At 42.1% G+C, this 18,507-nt stretch overlaps 1 protein-coding gene across 11 annotated transcripts in view; it reads right to left on the minus strand.

Moving 5' to 3' along the window:
* Nucleotides 1-205: 205 nt before the first annotated feature.
* Nucleotides 206-18,507, minus strand: part of LOC144326364 (zinc finger protein 711-like) — a 74,051-nt gene continuing 55,749 nt past the window's right edge. For 5 of the 11 annotated variants that reach the window (XM_077922919.1, XM_077922916.1, XM_077922920.1 and 2 more), the window contains 6 exons: nucleotides 16,298-16,456; nucleotides 12,174-12,320; nucleotides 9,928-10,065; nucleotides 6,300-6,347; nucleotides 4,847-4,990; nucleotides 206-3,045 (listed from right to left, as the gene is read on the minus strand). In XM_077922919.1, coding sequence (XP_077779045.1) covers nucleotides 1,868-3,045; nucleotides 4,847-4,990; nucleotides 6,300-6,347; nucleotides 9,928-10,065; nucleotides 12,174-12,320; nucleotides 16,298-16,456 — 1,814 coding nt within the window. In that variant the 3' untranslated portion in view covers nucleotides 206-1,867. The other 6 variants (XM_077922923.1, XM_077922925.1, XM_077922918.1 and 3 more) reach the window with 6 other exon arrangements.

Consider the following 18,507-nt stretch of genomic DNA (forward strand, 5'->3'; position numbering starts at 1 on the left):
TTAAATGGAAAAAAAAAACATTCTACAAACCTTTTTCTCTAAATGGAAGTTAAATTTCTGTGCATTTAACTGAGAAAAATTAAAGACACTATTATTTCTCCTCTTTACTTACTGTGATTGCAATTTACAGTAAGTTCTCAAAAATAATGACCAGGCTATCAAACAATTAAATTATGAAATAAATGATGAGTGAGCAATGCATGCCTGAAGTGCAAGAGATGGATTTTATTGTATGCTCATTACAATGAGTAATACTAATCTTGCATAACAGTGACAATCTTATTTTACAGAGTGTACATCATTTTTTTACAGCCACATAAAACACAAGTAGTTTTCTAAGGTTTCCCAAACTTAACTTTCTGAAGTTTAGAAATATAAAAGAAATTGGTTCTCAAGGAATGGATTCTCATCTGATGGAAAAACCAAGTATGAATATTTTCTGAAACACAAAGCCATAAAATAGTAGCATGAAGTAAAGTTACAATTTATCATGTGAACAGCTGTGTAAAAACATGAAGCAACTTAAAAGTTTTTTAAAAGTACACATTATATGCATAACATTTATGAAGTTTTTAGTTATTAAATTGTCCTAGACCAGCTTGTTATACTAAGCGCCATTTTGATTTGCACCATGCTAACACAAAGCATTGTTTAAAGGGATGCATATTTCAAATGTATACACTGTAAACTGAAGATCCACCTCCAAACTCCAGCGGTAGCATAATGTCCTGGTTAACTACTGCATATATAACTTTATTACAGACTGAAAATGCATGTTTATAATATGTTATATGTTTCACATGAATTGATTAAAAGCTGCAACTTTCATTTCTATACTGAAACATTTTTTATTAGCACGAAAACACCACAGTAGTCCTACCTTGCCAGGAACATTGCCCCATAAAATTCTCTAGGTATTTCTAACTACTGCAGTATTGATATTCATTTTGTTTATTATTTTTTAGGGAATATAATAAGGAAGCAAAAAAGAAGAAGTGTGAAACCTTAGCACCAACAGCCGCATCTATCTATTTGTTTTCCTTTTTTAAAATAATAACAATAATTTTATAATAATTATGTTGGTCAAAAGGTACTTTTTGTTATATGTGCCATACTGAACATTCGACTGCATTTTTCACGTAAGAAGGGAAATTATATGCATACACATCTTTAACCTTAGCACCAAACAATACCTTTTGAGCTCAAAAACAATGTTGTATTTTTAACATCACATCCTACAATAAAATGGGCTAGCAGTTCTGGGGAAACATTTAAATATTGCTCATTGGACTTAAATAAATAACAGAAACAATGTTTCCTGATGAAATGTGTGTTTGCTTTAAAAATGAAAAAAGACAGATCTCAAAATTTGACTTAATTCCTGAATACTATTTCCCAGCACAATTTAAAAATGTAATGACAAAGTACTGACTTCTATATAGTGTCACTGTTCAAAAAATGCATGTTAGATTTGCCTTAACATACATTTTTAAAGAACTCCATCCCTGATTTTCATTAAGGATTTAAATTGCATTGTTGGTAAAGGGCTAAGATAATTGACTTAAAATATTTTCTTTAGCTTAGTTATGTATAATACTTGAAACAGAATACATTCAGTCTCTTTCTACATCTTTTCAAACGTTCATCTCTTTGCATTTTACAGTGTTCTTTAGGTTCTGATGAGCAACTATCATAGAGCTATGAGATCCCCTGTCAAACCCTAATAATTTAAAAGACTTATAATACACATAATGTAAAGTTATGATTTAATATCAAACTTTGAAAAGAGGAGAAACAGTTCATGAGAATTTTGTTCCCCAATTATGATGTCACAGTTTCTAAACTGCTTTCTTCTATAGCTCATATATTATATTAAGGCCTCTTTGTGATGCCTCATTATATGCTGCTTTTTCTCTGATGGTCTACGGAATCCCTTTTTGCAGTACTCACACCTGTGCGGATAGTCTTTTGTGTGTATTGATATGACATGCCGCTTGAAGCCTGATGCATCTGTAGTGCTGTACTCACAATATTGGCATTGGTAGACTTTTCTTCCACTGTGGGTCTTCATATGCTTCTTCAGTTCAGTGTGTTGCCTAAATCCTTTCTTGCATCTTTTGCATTTGAAAGGCAGGTCCTTAGTGTGAACTGAGAGGATATGTCCACTAAGTACAAAAGGATCTGAAGTCTTAAAGTTACAGTGCCTACACTGATGTATCTTTTTACCTTTATGTGTTTCACTGTGCTTTTTGAGCTCTGATGGACGGTGGAAACCTTTTTCACACACCTCACATTTGTGAGGAAAGTCCTTTGTGTGAACAGATATTATATGTCGTTTCAGGTCACTCGAGTTGGTGCTCTTGTGGTCACAATGTGGGCACAGATGAGTCTTATGCCCTTGAAACAACTCTGTGTGCTGCTGGAGTTCTTTCTCATCTGTGAATGTCTGTGGACAATGTTCACACTTAAAGGGCAGGTCAGTACCATGCTTGGTTTTGATGTGTGTCTTCAGATTGGACTGATCAGCACAACGGAAGACACAATGCTGGCACTGATAAGGCTTCTCCCCTGTGTGGGTCCTCATATGCTTTTTGAGCTCAGAAGGATGTCGGAAACCTTTTCCACACTCAACACAAACATGAGGGAAGTTCTTGCTGTGGACCGCAAGCAGATGTCTATTAAGCAGTCCTTGCTCTGCAGTCTCATAGTCACAATATTTGCACTTGTGCAATTTAGGTTCCTTATCTCTTAAGATCAATTTATTTGAACTCAGTGGGCTTGCTTCACTGTATCGCCTGGTGTACTCTGTGAATTCGTGCGTTTTGTCAACTCTGTTGATAAGCTTATGGCTTTCCAAATGATTATGAAAGCTTACTTTCTTGTTAGTTGTAAAATCACAATCTGTGCATTGGTACTTCTTCTTAATCATGTGATCTGGGTGGTTTTTCATATGCCTTTTCAAGAATCCCCTGGATTTAAATTTTTTTCCACATATATGACAAGGGTAGACAGTTAAGGGCTGTCCATCAGGACCTATTATAACAGCTGTTTTAAATAAACATAAAATATCATGAAATAAATTGTAACAAGAAAAAGAATAATTCTGACATCAGTCAAACACAACACAATATCATAAAAAATAGTGAGCAGAGCAATCCAAAAGTGGGAGTGGAGAGAGAACTAAAGGTAGATTAACAACTTTTCCTATGACCCACCAGGCTCAGGCCAGCAAGGCAAAAAGTGTGGAGGAGGGCAGGGCTGCATTTTGCCTTTTATAAATTTTTCTTTTCCTGTTATCATTTTTTATTTCTTTTAAAAAGTTACCTTCCCATTTACAGTGGAACCTTGGTTGCCGAATGTAATCCGTTCTAGAAGACCATTTGACTTCCGAAATGTTAGACAACCGGCACGCAATGGGAGGTCGGCAAAATCCATTGAAAAAATGGAGAAACAAGCCTCGGAAGCCATTTGACTTAACGGCACGTTAGAAAACAGAAGAATTCACTTCCAGGTTGTCGGTGTTAAAAAGCCTAAATGTTCGACTTCCAAAGCGTTCGACAACCAAGGTTCCACTGTATTCCAAATGGAGGGAAATAAACAATGCCAGCTACAGGGTTTGCATAGTTTCCCCCCAATTCTGGGGACATGTCAGTGCAGTGGGAGGGGGATGGATTCTATGGATCCAGTTTCAGCACATTATTGGAATGCCTCCTTTTTACTCTCTCCAAAATCTCTACTCTAACACTGCAAATCGTTATGCAGCCTCAAAGAAGAGGCATACAAGGCCAGACCTTCCTCTTACAGTCTTTTCAGTTTATCAACTTAGCAACTTTCTAGTGTGACAAGTTCAAAACACTTGTCAATGGTATTTTGGCTAACAACTCCTCATCCAATACCAGAAAGCAACTATTATATATGGATTGCTTTGAGAGACAATTTACTATCCCAAGCCAAGTTCCAATGTACCTCAGGGTAGTTCCAAAACAAAAACATATATGGTGTCAGGCTTCCATGAATCAGTTTTTGTTTGAAAAATGGCATGGGACAGTTTTACCCCAACACTTTAGGTTAGCAGGAACAATAAGCTTCCAAATATGGGATATTTTATTCCCCCTGGTGTTTGGAAACACACACACATGGTATGTGTACTGTACTTATATCAGTTTTCCTGGATAGTTTTTGTTTGAAAACTTTTACTCCAGTATTTCACACTGGCTGGAATAAAAAAGGACCTCTATTGCAAAATTCAGTCATTTTCTTTGGATATTTTTATTCCCCAATACTTTTTTATTTTTGTTTTCAGACAGAAAACTGTAAATGGTAAGTGGCTGAATTATGAGAATATTCTCTACTGCTGTGTAGGTGACAATGCACCACAAGGACTACATCGTAGTCTTATTTCTATATAAATTCTGCAAACAAAATGAACCTGGGTGGGGATTCTTTTCCTCTTGCTGATTGGTAAAAGATTTCAAATTACAATTTCTGCTAGCTGTTTTATGTGTACAAACCCACAATGCAACACACTAAAGAACAATATCTTATAAATTATCTTTTTGCCATTTCCAACCCATGTCCCTCCTACTATGTTAATGTAACAAGAACTTAGCTACTACATGAATACTACATGAAATTGCAGTATAAATAAGTCAGGAAATACTCTTCTGACAGTGCAGATAATAAAATAAGAGAAAATTGGACAAAATTTTATTGTAGTTTTCTCTTTAAACAAACCACCCTCCTAATGATGTAAGAATGTGGCAATAACTACTCTTTTTTATTCTAATTTAATAATGTTAAAAGCTACAGGTAAGTAGGTAAATTCTAGCCAAGAAAGTAATTTTACCTGTTTGCCACTGCCTTGCTTCCCCTCTCCTCCTTTTTTTGGCTTTCTGTTTAAGAAGTCTGTTTGTGCTAATGCTATCACAGATTTGCAGGTATTGTGTTGCATTACCATTTTTGCTTTCTAATCTTGCATCCAAGTTGGGTCCTGATATGAAAGACCAGATACGCATCACAATGTTGCAAGTAGCTTCCTTGTAGGAGCTTATTTTGAAAACTGAAGCTGTTTAGCGAAAGAACCAGCCGCTGCAATTGTGTTTGCACTGAGAGTGAGACAATGAGATTCTGCTTCGTAATAAGATGCTAGAAGCACTCGCCGGAAATAGCTACATACATTGTTTAATATAACACATAGAAAGCAATTATTTGCTTTTGTTTCTATTCATCTTACATAAGCCATTCTGGAGTCAGCTGAAGAGCAGGGAAAATATTTTGAGTTAATCAATCAAATAAATAAATAAATGCTGTCAGCTAATATGATTCTCATATATGAGTCTATGTATATTCAGGCTGCAACCATATGCACATTACTTGAAATAACCCCCAATGAACTCAGTGGGACTTATTTTTGAGTAAACACGCTTACGTAAACATGTCCAAAAGCACTCCTATAATGAAAGATTCACTGGTTCCAGAACTGATAGGGGAGAAAGGAACAAAAATTGTCCCATCAAAGAACCTCATACACAGCTCTCTGCTCCAACTTAGTTTCCCTTCCCAAATTCCTTCCTGCTTCCTTTAGATTCTTGATAGAGACTTTCACCCAAATGAAGCAGAGGTGAAGAGGGTTTATTTTGGTAATGTCACAGCTGTGGTAACAACGGCTGCAGCTATGGACAGCCCTACCCAAATAACTGATTAATATCATACTGTAATGTTGCTTTCTTTTACATTTAATTTATCTGCTATTCTAACATTCATGCGCTGATTCTTATTACAGTGCTGCCTCGCAAGACGAAAAGAATCCGTTCCGTGAGTCTCTTCGTCTTGCGGTTTTTTCGTCTTGTGAAGCAAGCCCATTAGCGGCTTAGCGGATTAGCGCTATTAGCGGCTTAGCGGGCTTAGCAGATCAGCTGATTAGCGGCTTAGCGGATCAGCTGATAAGAGGCTTAGCGGATCAGCTGATAAGCGGCTTAGCGGCTTAGCGGATCAGCTGTTAAGCGGCTTAGCGGCTTAGCGGATCAGCTGATAAGCGGCTTAGCGGCTTGGGAAAAAGGGGGGGGGGAGGAAAAAAACCCTGCAGGAACTCACAAGACATTTTCGTCTTGCGAAGCAAGCCCATAGGAAATTCGTTTTGCGAAGCACCTCCAAAACGGAAAACCCTTTCGTCTAGCGGGTTTTCCGTCTTGCGAGGCATTCATCTTGCGGGGCACCACTGTAAATTCCTGATGGAGCCTAAATGTAGTTAAGAACTGCTTTGCAATACTAGACATATAAGCAAGTCTTCATCTACTCACCTGGTGTTTGACAGTCTTCATACCTCCGGGGAAGTCTTCTATCATCTCCTAGGGGAAAAGGTTAGCCTTTAAATGTTTGTGTGAAACTATTTTTAAAAATAACATTTGCCACATAAGCAGAGGTCACAGCATTAACAGTACTGTCACACCATTCAGCAACAACAAGCCTCATATGAATGAATGAGATTGGATCTACACTGAGTCTGACCTCTTGTCCATTTATTCCAGTTCTGTTGATGACAGTAGCTTGCCAAGATTTTAGACAATTGTCTTTTTCAGCAGCATCTACCTGAGAACCTTACTAAATGGAAATGCTGTGGATTGAACCAGAGACCTTCTAAAAGCAATGTATATGCTCTACCATTGAGCTATTGCCCATATATATGTGTGTGTGTGTGTGTGTGTGTGTGTGTGTGTGTACACACACACACACACACACACACACACACACACACACACACAAAGAGAGAGAGAAAGAGAGAGAGAGATTATTTGGCCAACCATCTCTCGACCCTGCACTATAACACTTGATCAGGGACAGCCTGTCCAAGAGGCACAGTAAGGCCATCACCTCAAACAGCAGGTTGCAGACAGCTGGGAAGGATGGTAGATCTGGCCTCCAAGGAGTGTGCTGCTCGCCACCTCCTGCACTTGTTGGCCACCTCCACTGAGCACAACATGCTACCCATTCCCACCATCATGCACTGCCTGCCGCTGCCCACCCCTCTCCAGCCTCCTTTTACTCTCAGGCCACCTCCAGCTGGCTCAGACAGTGGCAGCAGCTGCAGATGTGGTGGCAGTGGGGAGCTGTGGCAGCAGAGCATCATTTTAAGTTTTGCCTCAAGTGGCCAAGCATCCTGAGCCAGCCCTGCCTTTATACCAGTGAAAAGGAACAGATAAGGGTATATATGGAAGCAGGAACTAAATGGAATAAGGGAAGTAGAAAGGAAGTTTAAAAATTATGCTGTGTGCTTTTGGTCAGCCACTTATGAGACAGGATGGAAGACACAGCAGCAGCAGCCTACCGTATTTTTCGCACCATAGGACGCACTTTTTCCCTCCTAAAAAGCAAGGGAAAATGTGTGTGCGTCCTATGGAGCGAATGCAGGGGGGAGGCAGGCGGGAAAAGCCCCCAAGAGCCGCACACAAGCTCCGTGCGCTCTTGCGGGCTTTTCCACAGGAGGGAGGAGGGACTGACTGGCTGCATCAGTCCCTTCTCCCACCTCCCAGAAAAGCCAGGAGAAGCCGCAATCTCTTTAAAGGGATTGCGCGGCTTCTGCGGGCTTTTACGAGAGGTGAGGGAATCCCCCCCACCTCCCAGGAAAGCCAGAAGAAGCTGTGCAGCCCTTTTAAAGTGCGTGCGGCTTCTGCCGGTTTTGCGGGAGGTGGGGGAATTCCCCCACCTCCCAGAAAAGCCAGGAGAAGCCGTGATCTCTTTAAAGGGGTTGCGCGGCTTCTGTGGGCTTTTGCGAGAGGTGAGGGAATCCCCCCACCTCCCAGGAAAGCCAGGAAAGCCCTGCGCAGCGTCTCCCGGCAAGGAGAGGCTGCACGAGGCTAAAGGGGAAGCCAAAACAGCGAGCGGGATCCATCCCGCTCGCTGCCTTGGCTTGCTCCATAGCTGTGCGCAACCCCTCCGGCAAGGAGAGGCTGCACGGGGCTATGGATTCTTTAGCCCCACGCAGCGTCTCCCGGGAGAAGCTGCACGGGGCTAAAGGGGAAGCCAAAACAGCAAGCAGGATCCATCCCGCTCACTGCCTTGGCTTGCTCTATAGCTGCGCGCAACCCCTCCGGCAAGGAGAGGCTGCACGGGGCTATTGATTATTTAGCCCCACGCAGCGTCTCCCGGGAGGGAGAGGCTGCACGGGGCTAAAGGGGAAGCCAAAACAGCGAGCGGGATCCATCCTGCTCGCTGCCTTGGCTTGTGCCATAGCCGCGCGCAACCCCTCCGGCAGGGAGAGGTTGTGCGCAGCCTGTACGCTGCGCTTTGAGGCTGGGGGGGAGATTTTTTTCTTGATTCCCCCCCCCCTAAAAACTGGGTGCGCCCTATGGTCCGGTGCGCCCTATGGTGCGAAAAATACGGTATGTTGTCTGCTTAAAATGGGAAATGCCGACAGTTAAAAGAACAAAAGGGCAAAATATAATAGCTTCTTCTACAATAACCATGGCAACTGTGGTGATGGTATTTGTAGACATCTGCTTTTATACACTGGTCAGATAGCATATGATCACACTTGCAACAACAGCTAAATTTGCCATCTAGCAGCAGAGGTTCTTTTAAATGAAATATAATTTTTATTTTATTCTGCAGGTTTGTTTCAAATGCCTTTCTAATTTCATCAGGTGAGATCAACTATTTCCGAGGAAAGGAGAATAGGTGGAACAGGAGTTGCCTCAGAGGAGGAGTACTTGGAGTCCAAGTGTAGGTGGGCTGGCAACTTTCTGTAATTATAAACAGAATATACAACTAAGTGCTTGAAAACACATTTTTTGAGCAAGACTTTGCACCTCCCTTAGTAACAGTAAGTATTAAACTACAAAACATCATTTTGAAGGTATTATTTCAACCCATATATGAACTGGAAAAGGTGGAAAGCATTCTGGAGCCTTTAAAACATGGGTCGACAAACTAAGGTCCGCGGGCCAGATCATGCCCAATTGCCTTCTAGATCCAGCCCATGAACGGTCCAGGAATTGCCGAGTGGATTGCCAGTGCACATGTTCTTTCCCTCTCCATCTCTCTCCCTCTCACGGCAGTGCTTTTATCCTCGAGGACAGAGCAATCTTGTCCCACACCAGGCGTCATCAATGTCGGGAGTTGGCTCGCCTGCCCACCCGCCTCAACAGGGTGGCGCTGTGAAGGGGGCGTGTGACGCCGGGTGCCAACTGCTTCTGCGTTTCCCTCCTGCTCCTCCTCCCTCTCCCTCAGTCCACCCTCCCTTCCTTCTCCACGCCCCTTTTCCGCGCCGCTTCCTCGCACACTTTCTTCATCGCTGCCTGCCTCCCTCCTTCATTCCTCCCATGGCGTACAGACAGGTTGTTGCGGTGGCCGTGGCCGCCGCTTGTGGGTTGGCAGGCGGCTGTCTTCTTCTCTGCGGTGCCTCTTGGGAAGCAGCAGCAACAGCAGCAGCAGCAGGTGGTGGGTAAAAGCTTGTGATGTCCCAGTTCCCCTACCTCCGTCTGTGGCTCCTCAGCCGGGGCTGCTGCTTCTGTCTTCGCTGGCCAACACAGCCTCCTACCCCGCCACGGTGCCTGGCTGGCTGGAGAAGCCCAACTGCAGCTATTGGGATGACAACTGGGACAGGTAAAGCGAAGCATCTTCAGGCCTCTTTGTGGGCGGGCAAAAATCGTTCTCTCCCCCCCCCAAAAAAAATACAGTCCGGCCCCCCACAAGGTCTGAGGGACAGTGGACCAGCCCCCTGCTGAACAAGTTTGCTGACCCCTGCTTTAAAATGAATTCATACTCTTTGGTACAACATGTCTTATTGCTCTCTTATGTCCACAAAATAGCAAAACATTATTTGGGCAGAAAGAGATTGGTCAATGCAATTAACTCTATGGGAACACTGCAAATTAAGCAAGAGTGGAAAAGAGACTCTCATTAAGATTAAGATATAATCTAGCATCCTACCATAAGCAGCAGCCCACGCAACAGGAACAAAAGTTTTATTCACACAGGAGTCTTCAAGCTGTGCGTCGGAAAGTGATGTTGCTTCTTCTTCACCAACAATAACCTCCATGTAGACTTCATCAGCTATTTCAGCACAACCTATATTCAGTTTTAAAGGGTATGGGAATTAATGACACTATCCATGCAACTTTTCATCTTTGCTCAATTAATCCATATTTGACTCAGTACAGTTATCTACTACCAGAGTACATCAATCTATGTGTGAAAACCCAAAATCTGAATGCCAGATTCATGAAATTGTCTTGAAAGGTTTACCCCCATGACTAAGACTGCAAACCCATGCATATCTACCAGGAAAGAAGCCCACTTAACTTGGTTGGGGTTGCTTCTCAACAGAAGCAGCCAGCGGGGAGAGGCGCAGCCACACCTGGCCTCCCATCAGTGGCATCAATGTGCATACCATGAGAAAGCTGCAGTTCGGAGGTTGGTGAGGCAAGGGCTACACCTACTTCTAAATGAAAATGCTTAGAATTGCATTGCAAAGCTATTTATTAGCTGTGACAAGTTTAACATGGTTCCTCAGCACACAAGATTGACCTAAATATGGTCGTCTTTTGAATTTATTCACAACATAATATAGCCGCATCATAGAGTTCTAAGAATGTAACAACAACACCTATTTCTATAGCATTTGGAGTGATCAAATAACTTCACATACGTAACCAAGTAATCTTTACACCAGCTATGTAATATCATTTTTTCAATTTTGCAGATTGAGGAAATGAGTGGCTTGCCTATGAATACTAACCAACTAAGTCATACTTGGGTGTAGACCTATTAAAATTAATGAACATGAGTAACTTAGAAGCATTGTCTCTGTAGTAAATTTCAACCAGGAACAAAACATGCATCTGTGCATGGCTTAGACATTAATTTGTTGTTTTTAAAAAGTACAGATTTGTTTAAAAAAGCAAACACTAACAAAAGAGTGGGTTTGGTGATGTTTCTTTATATTATTAAGATGTACAACGGTATAAACAAATTTTGAATACTGAATAAAAATGCAGTGTAATCCTGACCTGTAGTTCTGGCTGGAGGCATTTGGAAGGGGCAGGGGTGCCTCAAAAGCCCCTAAGAGCAGGCCCATGAACTATTCCAGGCTGAAAATGGTGAAATGATTCCTTCATTGGCTTTAATTGGTGGTGGGGGGGGGGTAATAAAAACCCACAGATCTGCAAGGTTTGTTTCTCAGACAACCTACTCCTTTTCAACTTCCCACCCTGGACAGCATGAAGAGGTAGATTGTCTGCCACTTCACTCTACACCCCACCTTGGATTGCTCTGCCCACTAATAAAATTGTACCACATTGTAGAAAAATTACAAATTTGCAAGTGAGAAATTATTGGCATTTATGTATCACGAGTACAATCCTGTGTGTGTTTACTCTGATGTAAGTCTCACTGTCTTCCATGGGGCTTATTCCTTAAAATAGTGTTTACCTGCTTACCTTGGAGTAAACCCTGTTGAACTCAATGAGACATTGTCTTTTGAGTAGACATGTACAGAATTTCACTGCTAATCTATGAATAAAAAATGTAAAATTAATTAATGAAGGGCTTATGTATATGTGCTCTATGTATAGGATGTCTTATTTTTATGTTACGGTAACGTGTTGACATTAAACCTGACAGTGCTGTAGTTCATAAAATCACTTCAGAACGTCCAAAAGGCATAAATAAATAAGAAAAAGTGAATGTTGACAATCACCTACTTTGATGATCTACATTCATGGGCGTAAGTCTAACAAACAGAGAAATATCTAGTTATTTTCAGACATTCACAAAATGCCTCTGGGATTGTCAGCATCCCCACGTAAATGCCAGCTGCCGTAACATTACTGAAATTCACTTAAACATAAAATAAATAATACACACTGCAGAGATATAAGTGTGCTACCAATAGCAGCTAGGCAACTGTCCATCTACATACTGGATCACAAGTCTGTGATGTGGCAATATAGTGCAAACAATAGGACACTCATGACTAGGTTTGCTATGACCTCTCCATATGGGCTTTGCACATAGCTTGAGGAGATTGGATGTGTTAGGATCTCTATCCTCGTTTGAAGTATAAAATGATCAGTTATCAATATATGGATAAAATCAATTTACTTTCATAGTAATTGTAGGGGGAAGAGAAAAATGACAAGATTACTCTCTTAGCAACACAAAAATAAAATTCTTACTAATATCTTCATCCTCCTGAGAGGAATCCTTAACAGCCATATAAAGCATCTTCTCTCGCTGTACTCTGCCAACACCTCCTTGCTCTAGAACTCCAGCTACAGAATGCCCATTATGAAAGTCACTCTCTGTTACAATTTCTGTTCCACCTTGAAGAGAATAATTAATTTTCATTTAATAACATTTTAAAAGAAACAGCAAGATGTTTCATTTCTCTCCTGTGTGCTTGGGGAAATAAGACGACAACAAAAGTCACTAGGGGAAAAGATAGCTTGATGGGACAGCATTATAATTTGTAAGTAGCATGACAAATTGCCATGGCCTGGGCATATGGCAGGCATGAACTAACTTAGAAGAGCCTTTACAAGGGCGTGGGGAGAGAAGTTAGTTCTGAAAGTGGAGTGAGATAACTGAGGAAGAAGCAGAGCTTGACTGAAGCTATCTGGAATCTACGGGCACAGCTTTCATAGTATTGCTATGTTATTTAATTGTTTTTGATTGTCTTATGAAAAACAATACAAGAGGTTTAACAGGAGACCATTTCAAGGAAGTATTCATTTTACACAATGTAGACAGCAGCCCTGGTGGGATCCACTTCAGTGGAGGGCAAGGGCAAGGGCCACCCCCTCAGCATTGCCTTTGGGGGGGGGGCGGCCTTGCCCTAAGTGTTTGTAAGTGTTTTAAAATGTTTTTTTTATTTCTATGCTTGACTTTTTTTTATTTGTTTTGCTTGGCTTTTTTGTTGCTGTTAATGTGTGGGAAGGAGGAAGAGAAATACATGTCTGTGAAGAGGGGACTTGGGGAGAGCAAGGGCCTCCCCCCCAATCATAGTAGTTCTGGACAGGGGGAGGTATGGTGTAGGAGGTGGCACAGGCCGGGGAAGGGGCACATGACACAGGCAGTTAGTAATTGTGCCATATGCCAACCCCTCCTCCAAACTGGGGAAATTGTGGTTTTCTTATCAGACAGCTCTCAAATCTGCGGCTGCTGCTGTTGAATGCCAGGTTGGCTCTGAATAAGATCTGCCTTATGCATGATCTGATTATGAATGAGCAGGCGAGTCTGGTCTGTATCACTGAGACCTGAGTGGGTGAGCAGGACGAAGTTGGCTGCACCCAGCTGTGCCCACCTGGGTACTCAATGCAGTGTCAGGGCAGACTTGAGGATCAGGAAGCGGGAATTGCTGTGGTCTACAGAAATTCTCTCTCTCTCCTGGCTCTCTGTCCAGTTGCGTGGGGAACAATAGTGGTTGTTCCTGGCATTGGGTAATCAGGACAGATTAGGGATTCTGCTGGTTTAGCACAACACCTTGCTGCCCAGCAGTTTCCCTGACACAGCTGGTCTCAAAAGCAGTGTTGAGGACCCCCAGATTGCTGGTTTGGGGAGACTTCAACATCCATGCCAAGGCAATGGACTCTGGGGTGGCTCAGGACTTCATGGCTGTCATGATGACCATGGGGCTGTCACAACATGTTATCAGCCCAATGCATGTGGAATGCCATACTCTAGACCTTGTTTCCTCAGAAAACAGAGTGATCTAAGAGTGGGGGATACTGACATCAGTCCCTTGTCATGGTCAGATCACGTCCAGTTGAGATTTAGGCTTTCAGCACCTTTTCCCCCTCTGCAGAGGCAAGGGCCCTATGAGGACAGTCTACCTTTGGAGACTGATGGATCCAATTGACTTCCAGACAGCCTTGGGTTTCCATGCTGATATGACTCCTGTCGAAGCCCTCGCTGACTTGTGGAATATCCAAATGGCTCAGGCTATTGACTTGATCGCCTCTGAGCACGCTCTCCCACTTCATGGACCCCATTTGGTTCCCCGGTATACTCCAGAGCTCAGGGCAATGAGCCCAAGCTGGGAGACGGCTTAAATACAAGTGGAGGAAAACGCCAAACGAATGCAATCAAACACTGGGGAGGGCTCATCATCAAGCCTACTTAGTGGTAGTGAAGACAACAAAGAAGGCATACTTTGCTGCCTCCCTTACATCCTCATTGTGCCATCTGGCAGAGCTTTTCCAGGCAGTGCGGGGCCTTCAATAGTCTGGCCCAAAGGAGCAAGCAGAACTAATGGTAGCTCACAGTGACTTGTTTGCAAAGCATTTTGAGGATAAAGTTGCTTTGATCTGATGGGACTTTGACTCTGCTGTTACAGCAGATGAATCTCAAGGGGTGTCCAGAGCACTGTCTAGTCTTGTTGTGTTGCATGAGTTTCAGTTGTAAGGTTTGAGGACGTCGACAGCATGCTTGGATCAGTCAGGGTGATGACTTATGCTCTGGATCCTTGCCTCTCTTGGCTGATAGAAACTAGCAGAGAAGGGACATTTGGCTGTGCCAGGAAGGTGACTAATGCCTCCTTGCGAGAGTGGATGGTCCCTGCCTGCTTGAACCACTCCTCAAGAAACCCGCTCTGGATTCGCAAAATCTAAGTAATTACCAGCCAGTTGCCAACATCCCCTTCTTTGAGTGGGTGTTTGCAGAGCAGATCCAGGTACTCTTGGAGGAAACTGATTTTCTAGATCCATTTCAATTGGGGCTTAGGCCCAGTTTTGCCACAGAAACAGCTTTGGTCACCCTGTATGATGACCTCTGTCAGGAGAGAGATGGAAGAAATGTGTCACTGTTCATTCTCCTTGACCTTTTTCAATACCATCAACCATGGTATCCTTCTGGAGCAGCTATCTTGAGTTGGTGTCATGGACAGGCAGGAGCATGAGAGTTGGGGGAATGTGTGGGCAGAGGAGTCAGGTGAGGTTGAAAATCCAGGTGAAGAGGCCAGTGATTTGTGGGGGTTCTGTGCCACCCATGGGGCAGCTGCTGGAGTGGAGCTAGAGGTGGCCAGAGACCAAGTGAAAGGAGGTGGGGAAAGAGCTGGAGGAAGTATCAGAAGCTGAAGAGCCTGTGACGGGTCCAGAGACAGTTGTGCCTTTGGAATCCCCTCTGTCCCCCAATCTACTGTCTCCACACTTATGGAGAGACTTAAAGCAATGGGAGCAGCTGGAGCTGCCAGTCAGGAGAAGCCATTGGGTACTTGCAGGCACAGCATCAGACTAGTAAGTTTAAGAAAGCAGGAAGGGGAGTGGCTATACCGTTGCTCAAATTGTCCAAGACAGAGAACCGGCCGGAGAGGTAGATTGCCTAGCCAGCTAGTTTTTGTGGAATAGTGTGCATATCCTTGCACCTTAGGAGCTGATGTAACTGAGTGCTTTGCTAATAAAGAAATAAAATTCCAGTCACTTGTCCTCATTGGTCTGGGTGTGTGCAGGACAGATGGGCGGCCCTGCTTTGTGGTGGTCCCAGGCCTACTTGGATGGTCATTTCCAGAGGGTGATGCTTGGGGAGAGCTGTGAAGCCTTCAATGTGGGGTTCCTCAGGGTTCGATTTTATCCCTCATGCTGTTTAACATCTACATGAAACCGCTGAGTGGGGTCATCCAGTTTTGGAATACGTTGTCAGCAATATGCTGAAGACACACGGCTCTACTTCTTCTTTACACCTTCAGGTATGGAAACGGATGTGCTGGAATGTTGTCTTGCCTCAGGAATGAACTGGATGAGAGCCAACAAACTGAAGCTCCATCCAGGTAAGACTGAGGCACGGTTTGTTGGCGGTGCCCTAGTCCACATGGATGGGAGGTGGCCTGCTCTTGATAGGGTTTAGATCAGGCATAGGCAAACTCGGCCCTCCAGATTTTTTGGGACTACAATTCCCATCATCCCTGAACACTGGTCCTGTTAGCTAGGAATGATGGGAATTGTAGTCCCAAAACATCTGGAGGGCCGAGTTTGCCTATGCCTGGTCTAGATTACTGCTCTTCCCAGAGAGGCTTGCCTGGTTACTTCACTACATATTTTTAGGCACCAGGCAAAAACGTTCTTCTATAATCAGGCCTTTGGTTGATTAAACAATCTATGGCCCTTTACATGTGCTTGTACACAGGAGTTATTGATTTTTGTTGTTCTTATTATGATGATGATAGGTATTTTGTGTTTTCATTTTGGACTGTTATTTTGTAAACCTCCTTGTGATCTTTGGATGAAGAGTGGTATATAAAATTAATAAATAATAATAATTTTTGAAAACACTAGAAACTAGCAATAACAGAAGCTGGGATACATACCTATTTCCACATCATCCTCAGCTTCAGCTTTAAATATGTAAACTTTAATAACTTCAGAACCAAAACCATCATCTTTAGATACGTTTTCATGTGAAACCTCACTGTTGATTTTTAATGGTGTGTTTCCAATATGGTCGAGCTTTTCCCCAACATCATCCACTATAAAAACAAAACAAAACCAGTTAGAAGGAAGCAAGAAGTGTTAGCAATGTTGATCCATTGTTCTTAGCTCATTTGTGTAAAACCTAATATGACTGGTAATATAAAGCTGGTGCACAGACCAATCACCTTGTTCTTGTTTATTTTGTGAAGATTACACATAATATGAAGAGATTTGTTTGAATTTTTTGTTTTACTGTTTTAATAAGTCAATGTAGTTAATTTCAGCATAAAAACGATGAAGTGCAGTGTAGAAACATTTCTGTTACATTATAATGTCTGATTAAACAACTAAATAAGTCAAGATACTTTGTTTTTGTATTGATACATATCATTGTATGTATTTATCTTTGCAAGATCTTCAAAATACCAAACACTGCTAAAATGAGAATCTCTTTGAAGGGTACAGAAGAATCGCCACTTATGTGGGGGTTCCGGTTTGAGCTGCTGGACATGTCACCAGGATGTGCATGAGTGAGGATTCCCCCGTTCCACTCCTGCCCCACCCCCTTTTGGTATGTGTGTCAGCGGGAGAACACATGCTCTTCACACGCAAGTAGGGAAATGCCTGTATAGCATTCCAAAAGATGAAAGGGTAACAGAACAACAGTGTAAAATGTTAGTGAGTCACCCTGTAAGAACCAGGAGAGATGTAACACTTAGAATTTCATAGATCAGAGCAGGATGGTACATTCAATCCCTGCATCTTACTCTTCCTCATAGTTAAGTTTATGTCAAACTAGATTTAACCATGGATAGGACTGAGGGCTTTTTCTTAACTAGAGAATTGATCAGTATGAGTTGTACAGGTGAAACTTGAAAAATTAGAAGTGCCACAGGCTGATAGCATCCATGCCACGCCGCATTGAGGCAGTAATTGATGCAAAAGGGGCCCAACCAAGTACTGAGTACATATGCATGCTTCTACTTCTCAGAGGTCCAATATTGCTCTATTTGCAGTCCTTGTTTTGCTGATTTCATTTAATATTCTAATTTTCTGAGATTGTTAATTTGGGGTTTTCATCAGCTGTACGCCATGATCATCACAATTATAACAAATAAAGGCTTGACATATCTCGCTTTGCATGTCATGAGTCTATCTCATATATATCTCATATATTAGTTTCACCTTTTAAGTTGAATTATTGAAATAAATGAACTTTTCCACGATATTCAAATTTTTCGAGTTTCACCTGTATTCAACTAAGTCCTAATCAAAAGCTAGTTATGTCAATTCACTTCAATGGGTCTACTATGAGTAGGACTAGCACTGAGTATCACCCTATATCTTGTTTAAATGTAAACTATGCTTAAGGTTGGTGCCAATACAAGTCCTAACCTTAGTTAGCCTTACAGTGGAGGAGCAGAAGGGAGGGAAGTGTGTGTCATATGAGCCCACTCCTGATCTCTTAACCATGATTTAAGAGATTCAGAACATTACATCTATAATGGGCTTAATTCTGAACTCACAAGCAACCCTTTCACAAAATCAGCAATATCATCTAGTCCAAGTGCTTTAACAAAATTTAGCATAATTTACTTTGTTGGAACTTGGAATTAAATGCCCAAGATGATACCGCTCTGCAACTGGTCAGCAAGAGGTCAAACTCCTTTGTAGCAATTAATTCTTCCAGGAAATTTTCACATATAATTTCCCAAGTTAAAGAAAACTACATTCAACATGTACTAATAATATATAATGCTAATAATATATAATACTTAAACATAATAATGCATATTTGTTTTATGTGTGCTCATATTGCCTGTGCTGGATGTTATTTAACAATACCTGCTAAAACTGTAGCAGTATTTGGTGTCACTGATGAAACTTGTATTTCAGAAGTTTGTGAATGAGTCAGAACACTGCTGGAGCTATTGAAAACAGAACTAAACAGAACTATATAGAATTAAAAATGCTAAGCACATTAAAAATATTTATATATCAGTACTGCTACTGTTAACCATTGCAAAATTAAGCTTCTGTGACTGACTGGAAGGTGTTTCTTTAAAAATCCATCCCTCCTGCTTATGCAACCTGCAGGTGTGCGAGA

Source organism: Podarcis muralis, chromosome W (assembly GCF_964188315.1).
Source record: "Podarcis muralis chromosome W, rPodMur119.hap1.1, whole genome shotgun sequence".
Lineage (NCBI taxonomy): Eukaryota > Metazoa > Chordata > Lepidosauria > Squamata > Lacertidae > Podarcis > Podarcis muralis.